This window comes from Aquila chrysaetos, chromosome 19, assembly GCF_900496995.4.
Source record: "Aquila chrysaetos chrysaetos chromosome 19, bAquChr1.4, whole genome shotgun sequence".
Taxonomy (NCBI): domain Eukaryota; kingdom Metazoa; phylum Chordata; class Aves; order Accipitriformes; family Accipitridae; genus Aquila; species Aquila chrysaetos.
This window is the reverse complement of record NC_044022.1, coordinates 10,399,536-10,413,578: the sequence shown is the minus strand read 5'-3', so window position 1 is coordinate 10,413,578 and position 14,043 is coordinate 10,399,536. Positions and strand designations below refer to the sequence as shown.

At 43.2% G+C, this 14,043-nt stretch overlaps 1 protein-coding gene across 4 annotated transcripts in view; it reads right to left on the bottom strand.

Annotated features, from left to right (window-relative positions):
- SLC35F2 (solute carrier family 35 member F2) overlaps nucleotides 1–8,624 on the bottom strand; it is a 32,269-nt gene extending 23,645 nt beyond the window's left edge. For 2 of the 4 annotated variants that reach the window (XM_030043130.2, XM_030043133.2), the window contains exons 1-3: nucleotides 8,402–8,620; nucleotides 1,683–1,858; nucleotides 999–1,126 (exon numbers count right to left, since the gene is read on the bottom strand). In XM_030043130.2, coding sequence (XP_029898990.1) covers nucleotides 999–1,126; nucleotides 1,683–1,858; nucleotides 8,402–8,550 — 453 coding nt within the window. In that variant the 5' untranslated portion in view covers nucleotides 8,551–8,620. Of the gene's footprint in view, nucleotides 1–998; nucleotides 1,127–1,682; nucleotides 1,859–2,132; nucleotides 2,212–8,401 lie in introns of those variants that run through there. The other 2 variants (XM_030043132.2, XM_030043131.2) reach the window with 2 other exon arrangements.
- Between the last annotated feature and the right edge of the window lie 5,419 nt (nucleotides 8,625–14,043).

The following is a 14,043-nucleotide window of genomic DNA, read 5'->3' as shown; positions in this document are numbered from 1 at the left end:
TTTCTATTCAGGTAAGTGGGGCCATGACCGCAGCCACAGATCCACCACCAGTAAGAGCAGGCACAGGCTGGCATGGCCCCAGATACACTCCCTCCTTGCTTCTGCATCGTCCCCCACCTTGTTCCAGCAGCAGCTGTGGAGCCACACAGCGAGCTAACTTGGGCCTGACACCGCTTGCCAACAGTCCAGCAAAAGGCAGGGTTTACTCGTGACTTTACTCAGTGCCCTGAGCCAGTTTGCTCATGGGATTTGGCTGTGCAAGCTCAGGAGCATACAGCTGGAAGCAGGAGGAAGGCACCAACATTCCAGCCGCTTATGTCTGTGTAGGGTGACAAAGAAACCCCAGCCCTAGCCCTCCTGCTCGTAGAGCTATTTCAGAACCCAAGATTTATCCTAGTGCAACGACGCAGCACCAAGCACTGGTGTTGCACAGGACATCTACTGTCACTTCAGGAGCCTGGCACGCTGACCTCCCTTCCATCTCTTCCAGAGAGGGGCCTGAACTGAAGCGCCACATCCAAAAGCAAAAGGGCTGGTCCCTCACTGCATGGTCAGCAACACCAGCTAACTATCAGTATGTCCTCACGTGTGGGGTTACATCTCACAATGCCTCCCACAGCTTCTAGGACTAGGCAAGAGATCTACCTTGCTCTCATCAGCAAGAACCTGTGCTGTGTGAGTGTTACCTGGTCGTAAATCTTTGTGTCAGGAGAAAAACCCTGAGTGGCTGTCAGCAAACTCTTAGAAGTGCTTTCTATCAAAATAATTAGAGTTCAGCTCAAGAGCTGGCACTGGGTAATACCAGCCAATTTTCTCTGCTTCCTGGAAATGTTATTCATGAGGCAGGATGCTCTTCCCTGTACCGCAGGGAGAAAATAGATATCGGAAAGTTTTTTCAGGCTTAAATAGCTTCCATGTCTGTCCTATGAATCTCATTTTAGAAACTGGTCCAAAACTGCAATGAAAGCAACAGTTCAAAAAGAGAGATCGGTTCTTACCTGCACACTTGTGAGGGTCGTGTATTGGTAGGCTTTTACAATCATGTAATTCGCTTCAACATCAGCCAGTCCCAAAAAAATATACTTCCACCACCTCTGTTTCAAAATTTGCCAAAGACTGTCACTGCCTGTTTAGAAGAAATCAGCAATCAATATGAGTTTCTTTCCAACCAAAAGTTGCACAGAATGTTGTTGTATGCTTTTTAGAAGCATAAATAATACTGAGATGTTCAACTTCGGTTGCCCCTGCTCAAGAAAGATACAATAACAGCAAAATGCTGCCTGGGAGGAGACAATGCAAATGGTGAAAGGCACAGAAATTCTTCCACATGAGGGAAAAAAACCACAAGACCAGAGTTGTTTAAAGAGTAAATTAATAAGAACAGGACGACTACTGAATGGCCTCTGGTAAAGAAGCATGTTACAACAAAGCCTATTTTCCCTAATATAACATAGGACTTGAAACCAAAGAGCACATAATTTTATACAGATATGAAATGAAATCAAATTAAATACATATTTAACCTGTGAAATTCATTTCCATGTGTTATTACAAAGCAGGAATTTCAGCAGGAACTTTAAAAAACTAGGATGAGTATTGAGTTCTTTAGTTCCAAAATCTGAAACGTAGACAAGAAAAAAAAAAATTATGAACCAGAATCTCCCATCCCATATTTCACATACCAGTCCTAAATGCCAGCATTGTTGTGTAAACTAGAAGCAGCAAAGAATAGTTGATAAAACTTTGAAACATTGGAGTATTCACTTGGTATTGTTCTGCTAGATACTGGCTTGTAACAGCAGTCCCACAGATAAACAAGGAGAGCATCTGGCCCAGAATTATTGTTTTCAGAATATGCCTGTGAATACAAAAGACAACACAGTAAGCTTAGAATTAAACATTCAAGGTTTTAAAAAAATATTTGCTAGTTGTTCAGGGAAAATGCCATTTTTTAGATTGACACTATTCTTTTTCTACTCCCTATCAATGTTGTTCTGATTTACCGGTAAGCAGGGTTTTGTCTACACAGAAGATCTAGCCTAAGCTCATGACAGCCATATAAGAAGTGAGGCCAGTTCAAACCGCCAGTGATGGAGACTGCAATAATTTGCAAGGATCTTCAAGCAGCTCACCTGGGCAGGCTCAAACCAATGGCAGGATCTATTCTCATCCAGAGAGGTTTTGTTACACATGGCCTGAGTTAAATCCTTCGTCCTCCACTGAATCCCGTGTTGACTTTGGTCAAAGAAATCTGCAACATGGAGATAAGGCATGACTGCCTTCAGGCCGTTCTGAGACCTGAGTCTTTGAAAGTGAGCTGAGACCCTAAGCTGAGCAGTGCTGAGGAAATACAAACAGCCCGGGTTGGAAGGACCTCAAAAGATCATCTGGTCCAACCTTTCATGGGAAAGGGAGCCTGGATGAGATTACCTAGAATCCTGTCCAGTCACATCTCTAAAACCTCCAGTGATGGGGACTCCACCACATCCCTGGGGAGGTTGTTCCAGTGATTAATTGTTCTCATTGTAAAAAAATGTTTTCTTAAAATAAGAATTGTTATAATTAATACTTATTGTGGATTTTTTTTCTGCTATATTCCATCATACCCTGCTGTAATTGAGAATGGAGTTAAGAACACATTTTGGCCAAAGATCATGTTAGCATTTACAACCCCTTTTAAGTCCAACCCACAGCTGGGCAGGGTGGGTGGGGAAGCTCATGCTCTTTTAGTAGCAATTCTTCCCTTAATAGAAAGTGAACTATTCCAGAGGCTCCTAGACAAACAGGGGTACACATAGATTGCTGTGTATCTTTTGGCTTGCTGTTTTCCCTGCCAGTGGAGCTATGCAGATTTGTACCACCCGTCTCTGCCTGCATACTCACAATATGCAGTGAGAGGGGCTCAGTGCTGTGCTGTCTGTACAGGTCTGCAAAGTTCACATCTAAGTTGTTTACTCTGAAGACTACTGATGAGAATTTAACTGTCTGCACAACTGATTCATTTGTTCCTACTCAAAGTAATCAAGCAAGGAAAGAAACGATCCCATCAGGATTCTGCACCTGCCTTGTGCCCACATCTCTCCCTGATGATTTCTGGCAGGGCACGCACATGTCACGCACACCACATGACAGTAACACTGGTTGTTTTCCCAACATGGGTGACCTTAATGTAGTAAATACCAGCTCACCTAGCTATGCTGTGCAATCCAGCTGTCAGGCAATGAGAAAGGTGTGTTCAGGGGTGCTAAAGCCAACTACAATCATACAGTCCATCTCTCCTTTTGGAAGGGAGATATCTCCTTTGCACAGATTCTAATTCAGCTGCATGAATCTCATTTTCAATTCAGCCTGACACCAAAGCTCTTCTGACTTTAAAAATGCTGCTAGGCACATTTTTCTCTCCAAGTCCATTTTGATGAGACAGCAGATCTCTGTGAAGTCCAGCCATGCTGCACTTCTAAGAGATTCACGCCCCACATATTGCTACAGCTTGTCTTGCCAATCACAGCAATGGTGCATATCCACACTTTAAGTATTCATATTTCATGTGACAATCTTGTAAGGTCCTATCCAGCCTCATGTGAATAACCCACTCTGGTGCATGAAAGAATGAACATTCTCATTTCTAGCATTTTGAATGCTTAAGTAAGCGACAGAGACTATATTTCAGCTAGAAATTTATCATGGCTACTTTATAGCACAGCATTAACTATAAATGGTGCTGTAAAATACATACATGTCTTACATAAATACATACATAATATATAAACACATACATGTATTTTTTATATATATGTATCTGTATGCAAAAAAAACCCAAAGAAAAAAAAACAACAAACTTTGAAGCTACCTCACTTCTATTATATTGAACTTCTATTTATTCTGGTCAAAGATTTGATTGCACTATTTGGTGAACAAATCAGCAATGATCGTGACAAGTTCTGGCTGATTATTCTGACTGATGCAGAAATGTCTTTTTACTTTCATCTAAAGAATTAATTTAATCAGGTGCTGTTAAGAAGATTTAACATACGTTAGCTAAAATTTCAGGGATGAGTCTACCTCCTCCCTCAAACAAGCATGAACGATGGTTCCAGCTCACCCTTTGCCTGCCCTGTGAACTCTGGCTCCTTTGCAGGAGGTAAGACCACAGAAGATCCATTGAAATGTCAAGGAAGAAATAATGTGGTGAACAACACATGAAAAACGTGGTTTCAGGGATTTAAAAAATACATATATACTTTTTATTATTCAAATAAAGAGTTTCTTGCTCCAAACTAGCAGAAAATATTTCTTCTTTACCCTCAGTGCAGGAGGCACAGAGCAAGCCTTTAGCTTGCTAAAGGACTTGGACTAAACTCACCCTGTGCTTGGACTAGCTGGGACGAGGGTGTGGAAGTGGGGATCATACCTGAGCAGAGGTGTGACTGGGCAGAACTGCTGCAATTTTACAGGAGCAAAGCTGTAAAGCCTGCATAGTCCACAAAATGAATTGCGCTCATCAATACATTACCAGGAGAGGTTAAAGCTACCTTGGTCAGCAGAAGCCCTGCTCTCCTGGATGCAGACTCCCCTTCACCCATCTCCTAGGTGGTGGGTGCCACAGACGGGCAGAAGCACAGGCAATAAATACTACTCCACAAGCATCTGGCTTGTTTAACATGGACTTCTGCGGGGGGGAAGGTTTTAAACATTTTCCTCCAGGACATGGTATGCAAGGGGGTAGCTTTGCTTCTCCTGAACTACAGCACCCTCTCTATAGGGGAGGCCTGGACTCTACGTGCCCAATGTTTTGGCAAACTGGATAGTCACTGTGTTCCAGCAAGAGGGTAAAGGGGGAAAATCTACTGCCATTCAAATTTGCTAACAATTGATCAGCTTCAACCATCGTTTATTAAAAACAAGACAGACCCAATTGCCCTCTTGCAGTGGAATAACTCCACTAAGCCAATCCTCAGCTTTTCTAATAACTAACTTTCTCCAGTTTAAAGTACCCAGGGAATTATCTCCTTGCATTTTTGCATATGGGAAGAGACACAGGTCCAGAATCTACAGAACTGTTTGCTTAGTGGTTACTGCACCAGCAACCATTGCTATTTAGTTAATGTATGTCTCGGCAGTCCTGCAGCATTTACTTCTACAGCACCAAAGGCATCTGATAAGGCAAGCAGGCTTCATACTGCCTCATTCCTTATTTTTCTCTATTTTAATTCAGTGATTTTTTTCTTCCCTGAATAGATTCAAAACGTTAAGATCAAAACAGCCACATAAACACATCGTTCACTGACAGTGGAAGGCTGCCTTCAAAAAACATCTTCTGTGAATCCCAAAACACTACATTTCTGGCAACTTTCTCAGCTGCATGTAAAATAACAGCCTCTTGCCTTGACACACACACACACACACCACCCCCCCAACACCAGGTGCGAGCCTCAGCAGGAAGCAGCAATGGTTTCCCCTCACACCATTTGCCAAGGTGTCAAAATGGATTTCTTCAAACTGCGAAGGTGACACCGTGTTCCCAGTGCAATGCACTGGGCTCAAGGCAGCAAGACACCAGTTTGAACAAAGTAAGATGACCCTCATTAAATATGGGCTCAGGAGCCTTATTATTTCAGTGCCCACTAAAGTCCCATAGCAAATTTTAAAAAGAGTATTTGACCCTCTGTAAAACTTGAGAGCAAACTTTAAATCCTATTGGTTTCATTTTGCAAGACAATTTCTTACAAGAAAAATACTTCGAAGACATAAGTTTCCTTTCATTCCAGTATTGACAGGAGTATCGATGACAATTTCCTTATTAATAATTTATCATTATTTTTTGAAATATATTAACTTTTCTGTTCCAGAACTTGATTCTGTCTGCTTTTTTTTTTTTTTTAATGCATTGGTAAGGAGTAAATCACTTCGGACTCTCAGCTGACACAAGGCAACTGGTCTGAAATGGGCTTTTAGTTCTACAGTTCGGGGGGCTTTTTTGTTGTTTTTTACTGCTTGGTGGTTGGCTGCTAAGAAATTACTCCTCCTCTCCCTTCAGCCACCATATCTTAGCTAGCTATATCTATGGCTATGAGCAAAACTAGTAGTCATTTGGGGATTTTTTAGAAAATGAAAGTTTGCCACAAATTGATCTAGAGCTAATGCTGAACAACGTGCGGCTCTTGACATCATGAGAAAGTCAGGCTGGCTTTCTTCCGCATTCACATGGAGCCAAAGAAAAATACCCCTAGATATTAAAATACAATCAGAGACTCTATCTGAGGAAGTCAAAGAAAGTCTAATAAGCCCACAGTTAACAATTTTATTGGCTATTAGTTTAATAAATCCTATAATTTTAATGTGATTTTTTAAATTAAAATAAATATAGCTTTTCAAAAATTAAATTTGTTTATGCCACCAGTTAAACACTAACAGGCAAAGCCTGGCAACACTCTTCACAAAGAATTTACCTGCACTTCAGCTTTAACTAATGAATCCTTCCTGAATGGGGCGTGGGGGGAGGAAGAGACCGTTTCATTTGAATAATCTCACATTTTCATGCAAGTAGTTAAAGGAAAATGCAGCTTCAGACTGAAGCCATATTCCAATATGATTAGCAGATAGCTCAGGACAGGAAACCAATATTTTTAAGAACTAACATTTTTAGAAGTTAGTGTTTCAATCTTCTGCTTTGAAACTGAGTTCAATTTAATTTGTAAAAGGTAAGAAACAGAAAAGACTTGTTTTGTTTCAAGAATCAGAAAGCATACCTTCTACTGCTTCTACCCCCCCCCAAAAAAAACCCTAGCTTATTACATACAAGTATTAAACCTTCCTATGATTCAGAAAGGCCTCTAACAAAACTGAAGTGGCTGAGCCTCCAGCCACCTGGGAAAAAAAAAAAAAAGAGGAAAAAATAAAAAAAAAGCAGCAATTCAGTATCTCAGACAACACTTTGCTAAAGTCAGTGAGAGCTCTTTATTTTCTTTCAAGTACCACCAACAGATTCACTTAGTATAGCCCTCTGGCAACATTTTGGCAAAACTACAAGCACAGGTGAGGTTACTGAACAGTTCAACAAGTTCCTATCTTGTCTTTTTGGGCATTCCTGACAGGCAGGAGGAATGAAAAGAGAAAAACTTATATCCAAAACAGAAAGGCAGGCTTTGGCCTCTGGAATAAGACTCTGCTTGGCCAGCACACACCTCCACACAGTCCAGTCACCAGACTCCGGCTTATGAGCGGAGGCCGGCAGGACAGCCAGCACCTCCTGTTTGTCAGCCAAGGATATCTGATGCAATAGTTATTAGAGACCAAACCTAGAGCCCCCAAAAAGCCTTTTAAACAGGGATTTTTTTTTTTTTTTTTTTCCCTCAGATGGAAACCAAAGCTGTGAGTGAACAGTAGCTCTTGCAGGCTGGAAGTCAAAGGAGGTAGTTCTGCTCTCACGAAAGGCAGTGCTTTGCAAGTACCAGCTTTGGGACGTATGCGATGCCTGCACAACTTGGCAGATTTTTTTCCTCAAGTTTTCCATGCTTAACCAGTGCTCGCATTTTAAGTTATATACTTAAACGGGTCTCTGTCCTAAGCTGATTCAAGGAAGGAGGGAAAGGGGATATTGGTCATTCTGGACTCCACACCTCATCTCAGCTATTTTGTTCTGTTATCTTCTCTGCCCCCCATGACCTGTTCCTCACGACAATGTTGATAAAAGTGTACAGAACAGATAAAAGTACAGAAGGATAGGAAATAGATAAAAATAGAGAAAAAATAGGAAAACAGGAAAATATTAAGCCAGAATTACTAAAAAAATCAAGTGTCTACATATGTGGGATCACACTCTCAGTTTAACAAAATCAAATACTTCACTCACTAATTCTACACTTATCTTAGCTGGAGTGACTCTTCACACTCTCGCACAACAGCAGTTACGGGCTGCAGCCCGGCTGTGCTTCCACAGCAGCCCGGCTATCAGAACACCCTCTCCCCGCAGCCCTCCACTAGCGGAAGCCAAAACTCCGCCGCCTGCCGCCCGCACCCCGCCGGCCTCACCTCTGCCAGGGCGACGGCCTGTAAAGGCTCGCCCGAAGGTCCAAAGCCGTGCTCAGCCCCACGCCCCGCTCCCAGCAGCGACCCCGTGCCCGCACCCGGTGCCCCACGGCGGCGCTGGGTCCGGGCCGGGCATCACCCGGCTTCTCCCGCCGGCACAGATAAGCCACCGCATCCTCACCGCCTTATCGGCCAAGGACACAAAGACTGTTTCCCCCTTCCTCCCTTCCTTCCCTCCCGCCGCCCGGGGTGGCGGCGGGCGACCCCGGCCCGCGGCACAGCCCCCCCCGCCGCGGGGGCAGGCAGGCCGGCGCTGCCCGGCTCCACGTGGAGGCCGGGGTGGGGAGGGGGGGGGCCGTGGCCGCGGACTCACCAGGTGCAGAGCTTGGCCCCGAGCAGCGCCAGCAGCCGGCGCGGAGGGGCGGCGGCGGCCCCGGGCGGCGGCTCAGACCCGCGAGCAGCGGCTGCCGCCGCCGCAGCAGCAGCACCGGGCGGCGGCGCGCCGGCAGCGGCCGCCTCCATGCCCCGGCCCTGCGCCCGCCGAGACGGAGGAAGGGAGGGAGGGAGCTGCGGAGGCGGCGGGCGGCGCCCGCGGCAGGGAGGAGCGGCGGCAGCGGGCCGGGGGAACAGAGCTCCACCGGCGGCAGCCGAGCTTTGTGCCCGCCGAGGGGCCGCCCCCAGGAGGGGCACGGCTCGTCCTGGGGCGGGGGGGGGGGGACGGCGGAGCTCAGCCGCCTGCCCTGGGATGCCTCTCGCGTTCCTTACGCTTAGCGAGCCGCAGCCCCGCTCCGCAGGTTCCCTTGCACCCGCTGGGTGCAGGTCGGAGCGGAAGGGCAGCCAAGGGCTGCTCCAGGAGCGCTCAACGCGAGGTTCGTGTTCCTGCTCTCCAGCTGAGGCAACCTGCGGGGCTTCCCGGCAGCAGCCCCAGCCTGGTGCCCGGGTGCGGGTCCCTGCAAGGCCACTTTGGCCCCAGCCCCGCCGCAGGCTTCGACCCCCAAGACACATGGAGGCCTGACTGCAGCTGGCCCCGTTCGCAGGAAGCGCAGGTCTCATCTTTCTTGCAGTTACATGAGTCAAAGTTACTCTAAGCCCTTAAGTTTTAGTCTCTCCCTGCTTTGTGTGCAGCCTTGAGCTCCTCTATTTCTAAGGCTTCAGCTCCCACCTTTTTGCTCCCATGCCTAAGTATTTACCTCATCCTGTTTGTCTTCACCCACATCTCAGCCCAACTCACCTGGAGAACCTGGTGGTTTTTTTTAATTACTCTCACTTTTATTGGTGCTCTGTATGTGTCACAGGTGATGGAATTAACCCCAGAGGTGTCTCCAGGAAGAGCAATCTCCTGCCCTCGTTGGTGCATATATTTGTCACTGTCCTGGCTATGCTGGTATCCTTTCTGCCACAAGACACTGCTTCTCTCTGCCCTCACCTGTTTCCCCCAGAGCACCATGGTTTAATCTTTCTCCCCCCAACACCACAACACTTTTTTCAGACGTGTTTTTCTCTGTCACACTTCTCTCATTCAAGCTGTGTTTAGCTCCCTTTGCAGTCACCCAAATTCATCCTTGTAGGATTTGATTTAGGAGTGTAAGAGAGGCATTACTCTGCCATTTTCAGGTCATTTTTATAACTTCATGTTCTTGCCAGTCCCATTTCAGCAGCAAGGTGAATTTCAGTATCCCACTTCCCAAGGGCCAGGCCCTAAACCAGTAAGGTATTGGCTATGTGGGAGAGGACTGGTCCCCAAATCCCCTCTTTGACTCTGTGACCGTGTAATATTAAAGCTGTAGGTCAATGTGAGAGAAAAGCTGTACAATTATATGTCCTAAAAGAGCATTCAAACATATATTTCTATATTTATAATATACATAGCCATCTCTATATTATATTGAGATTTTATATATTTGTCCTTCACTTCTATAACAGAATAGTTTATAGGTACCCCACGTATTTCATCATACCTAAGCTCCACAACTGTGATACTATTATCTTCACCTTTAATTTTATTCATCCTGTATCTGCAATCTGCAGCAGACTCTCCAAAGATGGAGAATCATGTCCTTGGTGCTTTTTCTCTCCATTTAACCTCAGCTCTTGGAATTCCTTGCTACAGGTAGGCTGCAGCAGCCTCACACCAGAAAGCCACTGCCAGGCTGGGGCTTTACACCGGAGCTGCTCAGCTGCAGAAGGATTGCCATCCCAGAGGGGTATCTGTGTACTGTGAAAATATGAAACAAAGCAGTAAGAGTTTAAACAGGCAGGGACCTCTTTTTAATTTAATTTCTTTAACAAAAATAAATATTTAAAACGAAGGTTTAAAAAACAAACAAACAACAGCAACAACAATTTTTAAAAGTGCCCTTTTTTAGACTTTGAGGAATAAGTTCATTTCAAAGTATGATAAACTTTGCCATTTCAGGAAATTTTTATGGCTTGTGGACGATGTGGCCATGAATGCAGAGATAGCTGAGACATCTAAACATGACTTTGTCTTCAGCTACTCCTGCTCCAGGCTCCTGCTTTTACTACGATTCAGGGTTCACCTCAAGTGTGACCGTGGCTGTGAGTTTCTGGATTTTTGTCAGCCTGAGTTTGCCTCCTGCCGCAGCGAAGTGATACAGCTGCCTGGAGTGTGTGCTGGCCAGGCTGCCTGGCCCCAGAGACGCCCTCCATTCAGCCCAGAATTGGTATTATCGTTCCCCCGCGCTGTCTCACTGGTGGAAACTTGGGAGCATGGGCATCTAAGGCTGTGCATCCTCTTTCAGATATAGAAACTCTGTTCCTGGTGCTCTACAAAAGTAACTAGTTCCGCTGTAACATGGTTTCCTGTGTCTTTTCCAGGATGAGTGAAATCCCTGGGAGTGGCTATAGTTTATCTGCATGCAGGATGTATTTGGATGCTTAATGGGCCTGTAGACTAGAAGGCATATACTTCTTTTTTGACTTAGAAAAACTGTTGACAAAGAACTATTAGCAATACATTTGTAGAATTCTTTAAAAATTAATTCTTTCTATTCAGAATTTGTATCTAAAATAGCCAACTATTTTCAAGTGTGATTGAAAGGGACTAAGAATCTAAATATTTCTTACAGTTGGTTATCTTCTAGAATGGTCGAAGGGTAACCCAAAAGTAATGGCATAACTTTTTTTGCTGCTTTTCCCAAAAAATTACTTTTGAGCTGAGAACAAATCAAAGAATTAGCACAGCCATAACAAACAAGACACAGACATAGCTCTCATATCCTCATCTGCTTTCAACTCCTTCTTGTTAAACAGTTTTATTTCAGTGTGTCCTATCAGGCTGTTCCTCTGCTAAGAAAATCATACGTTTGAGTAGGTGATAAAAGTAGATAACAATGATAACAAGTAAAAACACAGAACATAATTTGTAAGTTGAGAGCATCTGCTTTAAGTTTCAGGGAACTTAAAGTGCAATACCATTGTACACCTAGACACCCTACTGTATGTTGCTATAATGAAATTATATTTTCTGCATTTACCTTATAGACAAAAGGAAAGACAAAAAATATTACACAAATTGAACTTAAAATCTGAAACTGCAGAAGTGATTCCTTGTAAAATGATGAGCAAGCATAGAGTTTTTATTGGAAGTATTTATGCCACTAGAGGTCCTTCATGTTCAGATTATGATTTCCTCCACAGGGGGGTTTGGGGTTTTTTCCGTACTTCTTTATCCATGCTACATACAAGAATTACTGTCTCTAAAGAAATTTATTTTGTTTAGTGTAATACATTCTTAGAATAATAGAGTGATTTTTCCTTGATTAAGCTTTTTCTGGGAAAGTATCAAGGTAAGGATTTTTCAATAGAATTTCTTTAATAAAAGCCCCTGTTTTATTATGATATAAAATGTTATTTATTTTTTAATTCAACAACTGCACATTTTCACATTTCCAGTTTTTCATGATCTTACACCACCTCTCCAACATAACCACTTTTCTCTTAGAAAAATAAAGGAAGGAAGCAAAGGTCAAACTAATGAGTGAAATTAAGATAAGCAACTGGAAAATAAAACAGTATGTAACCTAGTTTTTCTCTGCTGCTTCATTATTTTCTTCTTATTTTTCCTAGTTAGAAGCCAGTTAAAAATATTTGAAAACTATTTGGAAGAACTGTGCAGCCTTGGGAACTTGAATGATAGGACTGAGATTAAACTTATCACTACGGAACTCAATGTCATTTATCGGGAAACTAGTAGCAAAGTTTTGTAGCATAAGCTCATCATTTGGAAATTATCAGGAACTAAGGCAAAGAAATACTTGCTCTTTTCAGGATGGCCATCAGCTGAAAAGGCCTAATAGCTGCACAAAGGGCAAATGTAGTCCTAGGATGCATCAGCTGGAATCAAGACAGAGATGTGTTAGACTATACAGAATCCTGGGGAGACTTTTTCTGAAATATGGTGTATGTGCTGGTTATTCATATTCAAGAAAAATGTGCAGAAAGATGCAAAAGGATTTATAGGAGACCATGGGAGCTTGGCTTGTTAGTCTAGCAAAGGACACTGAGGTGGAATAGGACCACTGTCAAAAATGCACTGAGAGCAAACCCTAGAGAAAGAAAGAAACTTCTTTAAATAAATGTTAGCACAGGAACAAACATGTATATATGAAATATTATTAGGTTTAAGCTGAAAATGAGAAGGCAGTTCCTTACTAATATTTGCAATACAGCTGTCTATTAGGACCATCAGGGCCTGGAAAAGATTTTCCATAGGAGTAGCAGAAACAAGAAAATAACTACCTGGCAGCAGGGCATTAGCCCTGATAGCCGAAAGATTCCTTCCCATCCTGTATCTACAGAAAAAAAGGATTTGCATATGAAAGAAATCACAATTTTAAAATTAAAATATTCCAATAGTCTTTAAAATTAGCCATAAAAAAATTAATGTGAGAAACATCACGGTAAGCTACTCAGTGCAAAAACACACTTTATGGCTGCACCAACATATCCTGCAGTGCAGGGGTGGGTCTGCTGTCTCTACCAAGAAGGAAATAAGAAGCAGAATGCATTTCCACATCGTAATGTCAAAAAAGGTATTAACTAAGCAAAAGCAACTGAACAAGTAGGGGTGTGAATTTCAATATGTGGAGAGTTTTATTTATGAGAAAAGATCAAGAATGGAATTTAGGTACTTAATGGTCATTGAAAATCATCAGAGCCAATGGAAATGGTAAGACAGAGGGTGGCATTCTGGGGGCAATCAATATGAGGTGATATGAGTCTTTATGCATCAGTAATTCTGGTCTCACACACCATCCTTGCTTCTTGTTCATATGAGATGTTACCCCTTGCTTGGAACTGTACCCAAGCAAAAAAATTGGGGTTTATTTGCAAATGTAGTGCCCCTGAGGCCTAAGTAAACAGATGTGGGTGCTAATTTCAGTAATAACTAGTAAAATCTCGAAGGACGCTGGCTTTGCACCCAGTCCAAACACAGCTCCCTCAAATCTTTAGCCTTCCAGCACTGACACCAAAATAAATATTGAAAGCGCTAATGGGAAAACTGGAGATTACAGCTTCAAACCACAAGCTATGTCTCAGAAAGGCAGACGTAATAAAGCCCAAGGACCACAAAAATTTAAATCTGCTTAGCACATGTTGATAGCATGATTATTTTTTTTCCAGAACTGTCTGTCTGAAATGAAGGAAACTGTTCTTCAACCCTCTGACAGATTTCTTTCTCTTAAGAGAATTGTATTCTGCTGGTGGTTTCATGGAATAGCATTTAACACCTCTGGCTGTGCAGCCACAGCCTACAATAAGACCTCTTCAACAAGCATCTTCTGCTCTTTGGACTAAACAGAACAGTTTTGATTTTTTTGTAGTTGATCACTCTGGTGACTATGAAAATAATATTTGAAAAGACCTAGCAAATTGCCTAGAGTTTCCTTTATACAGACTGGGGTACAACCCTATCTGAAAGCTTTCCACATTATTTAGCAATTATAGCCCAATGAATATTCCCAAAGTTTGGGAAGAGTTTGCATTTTGTCT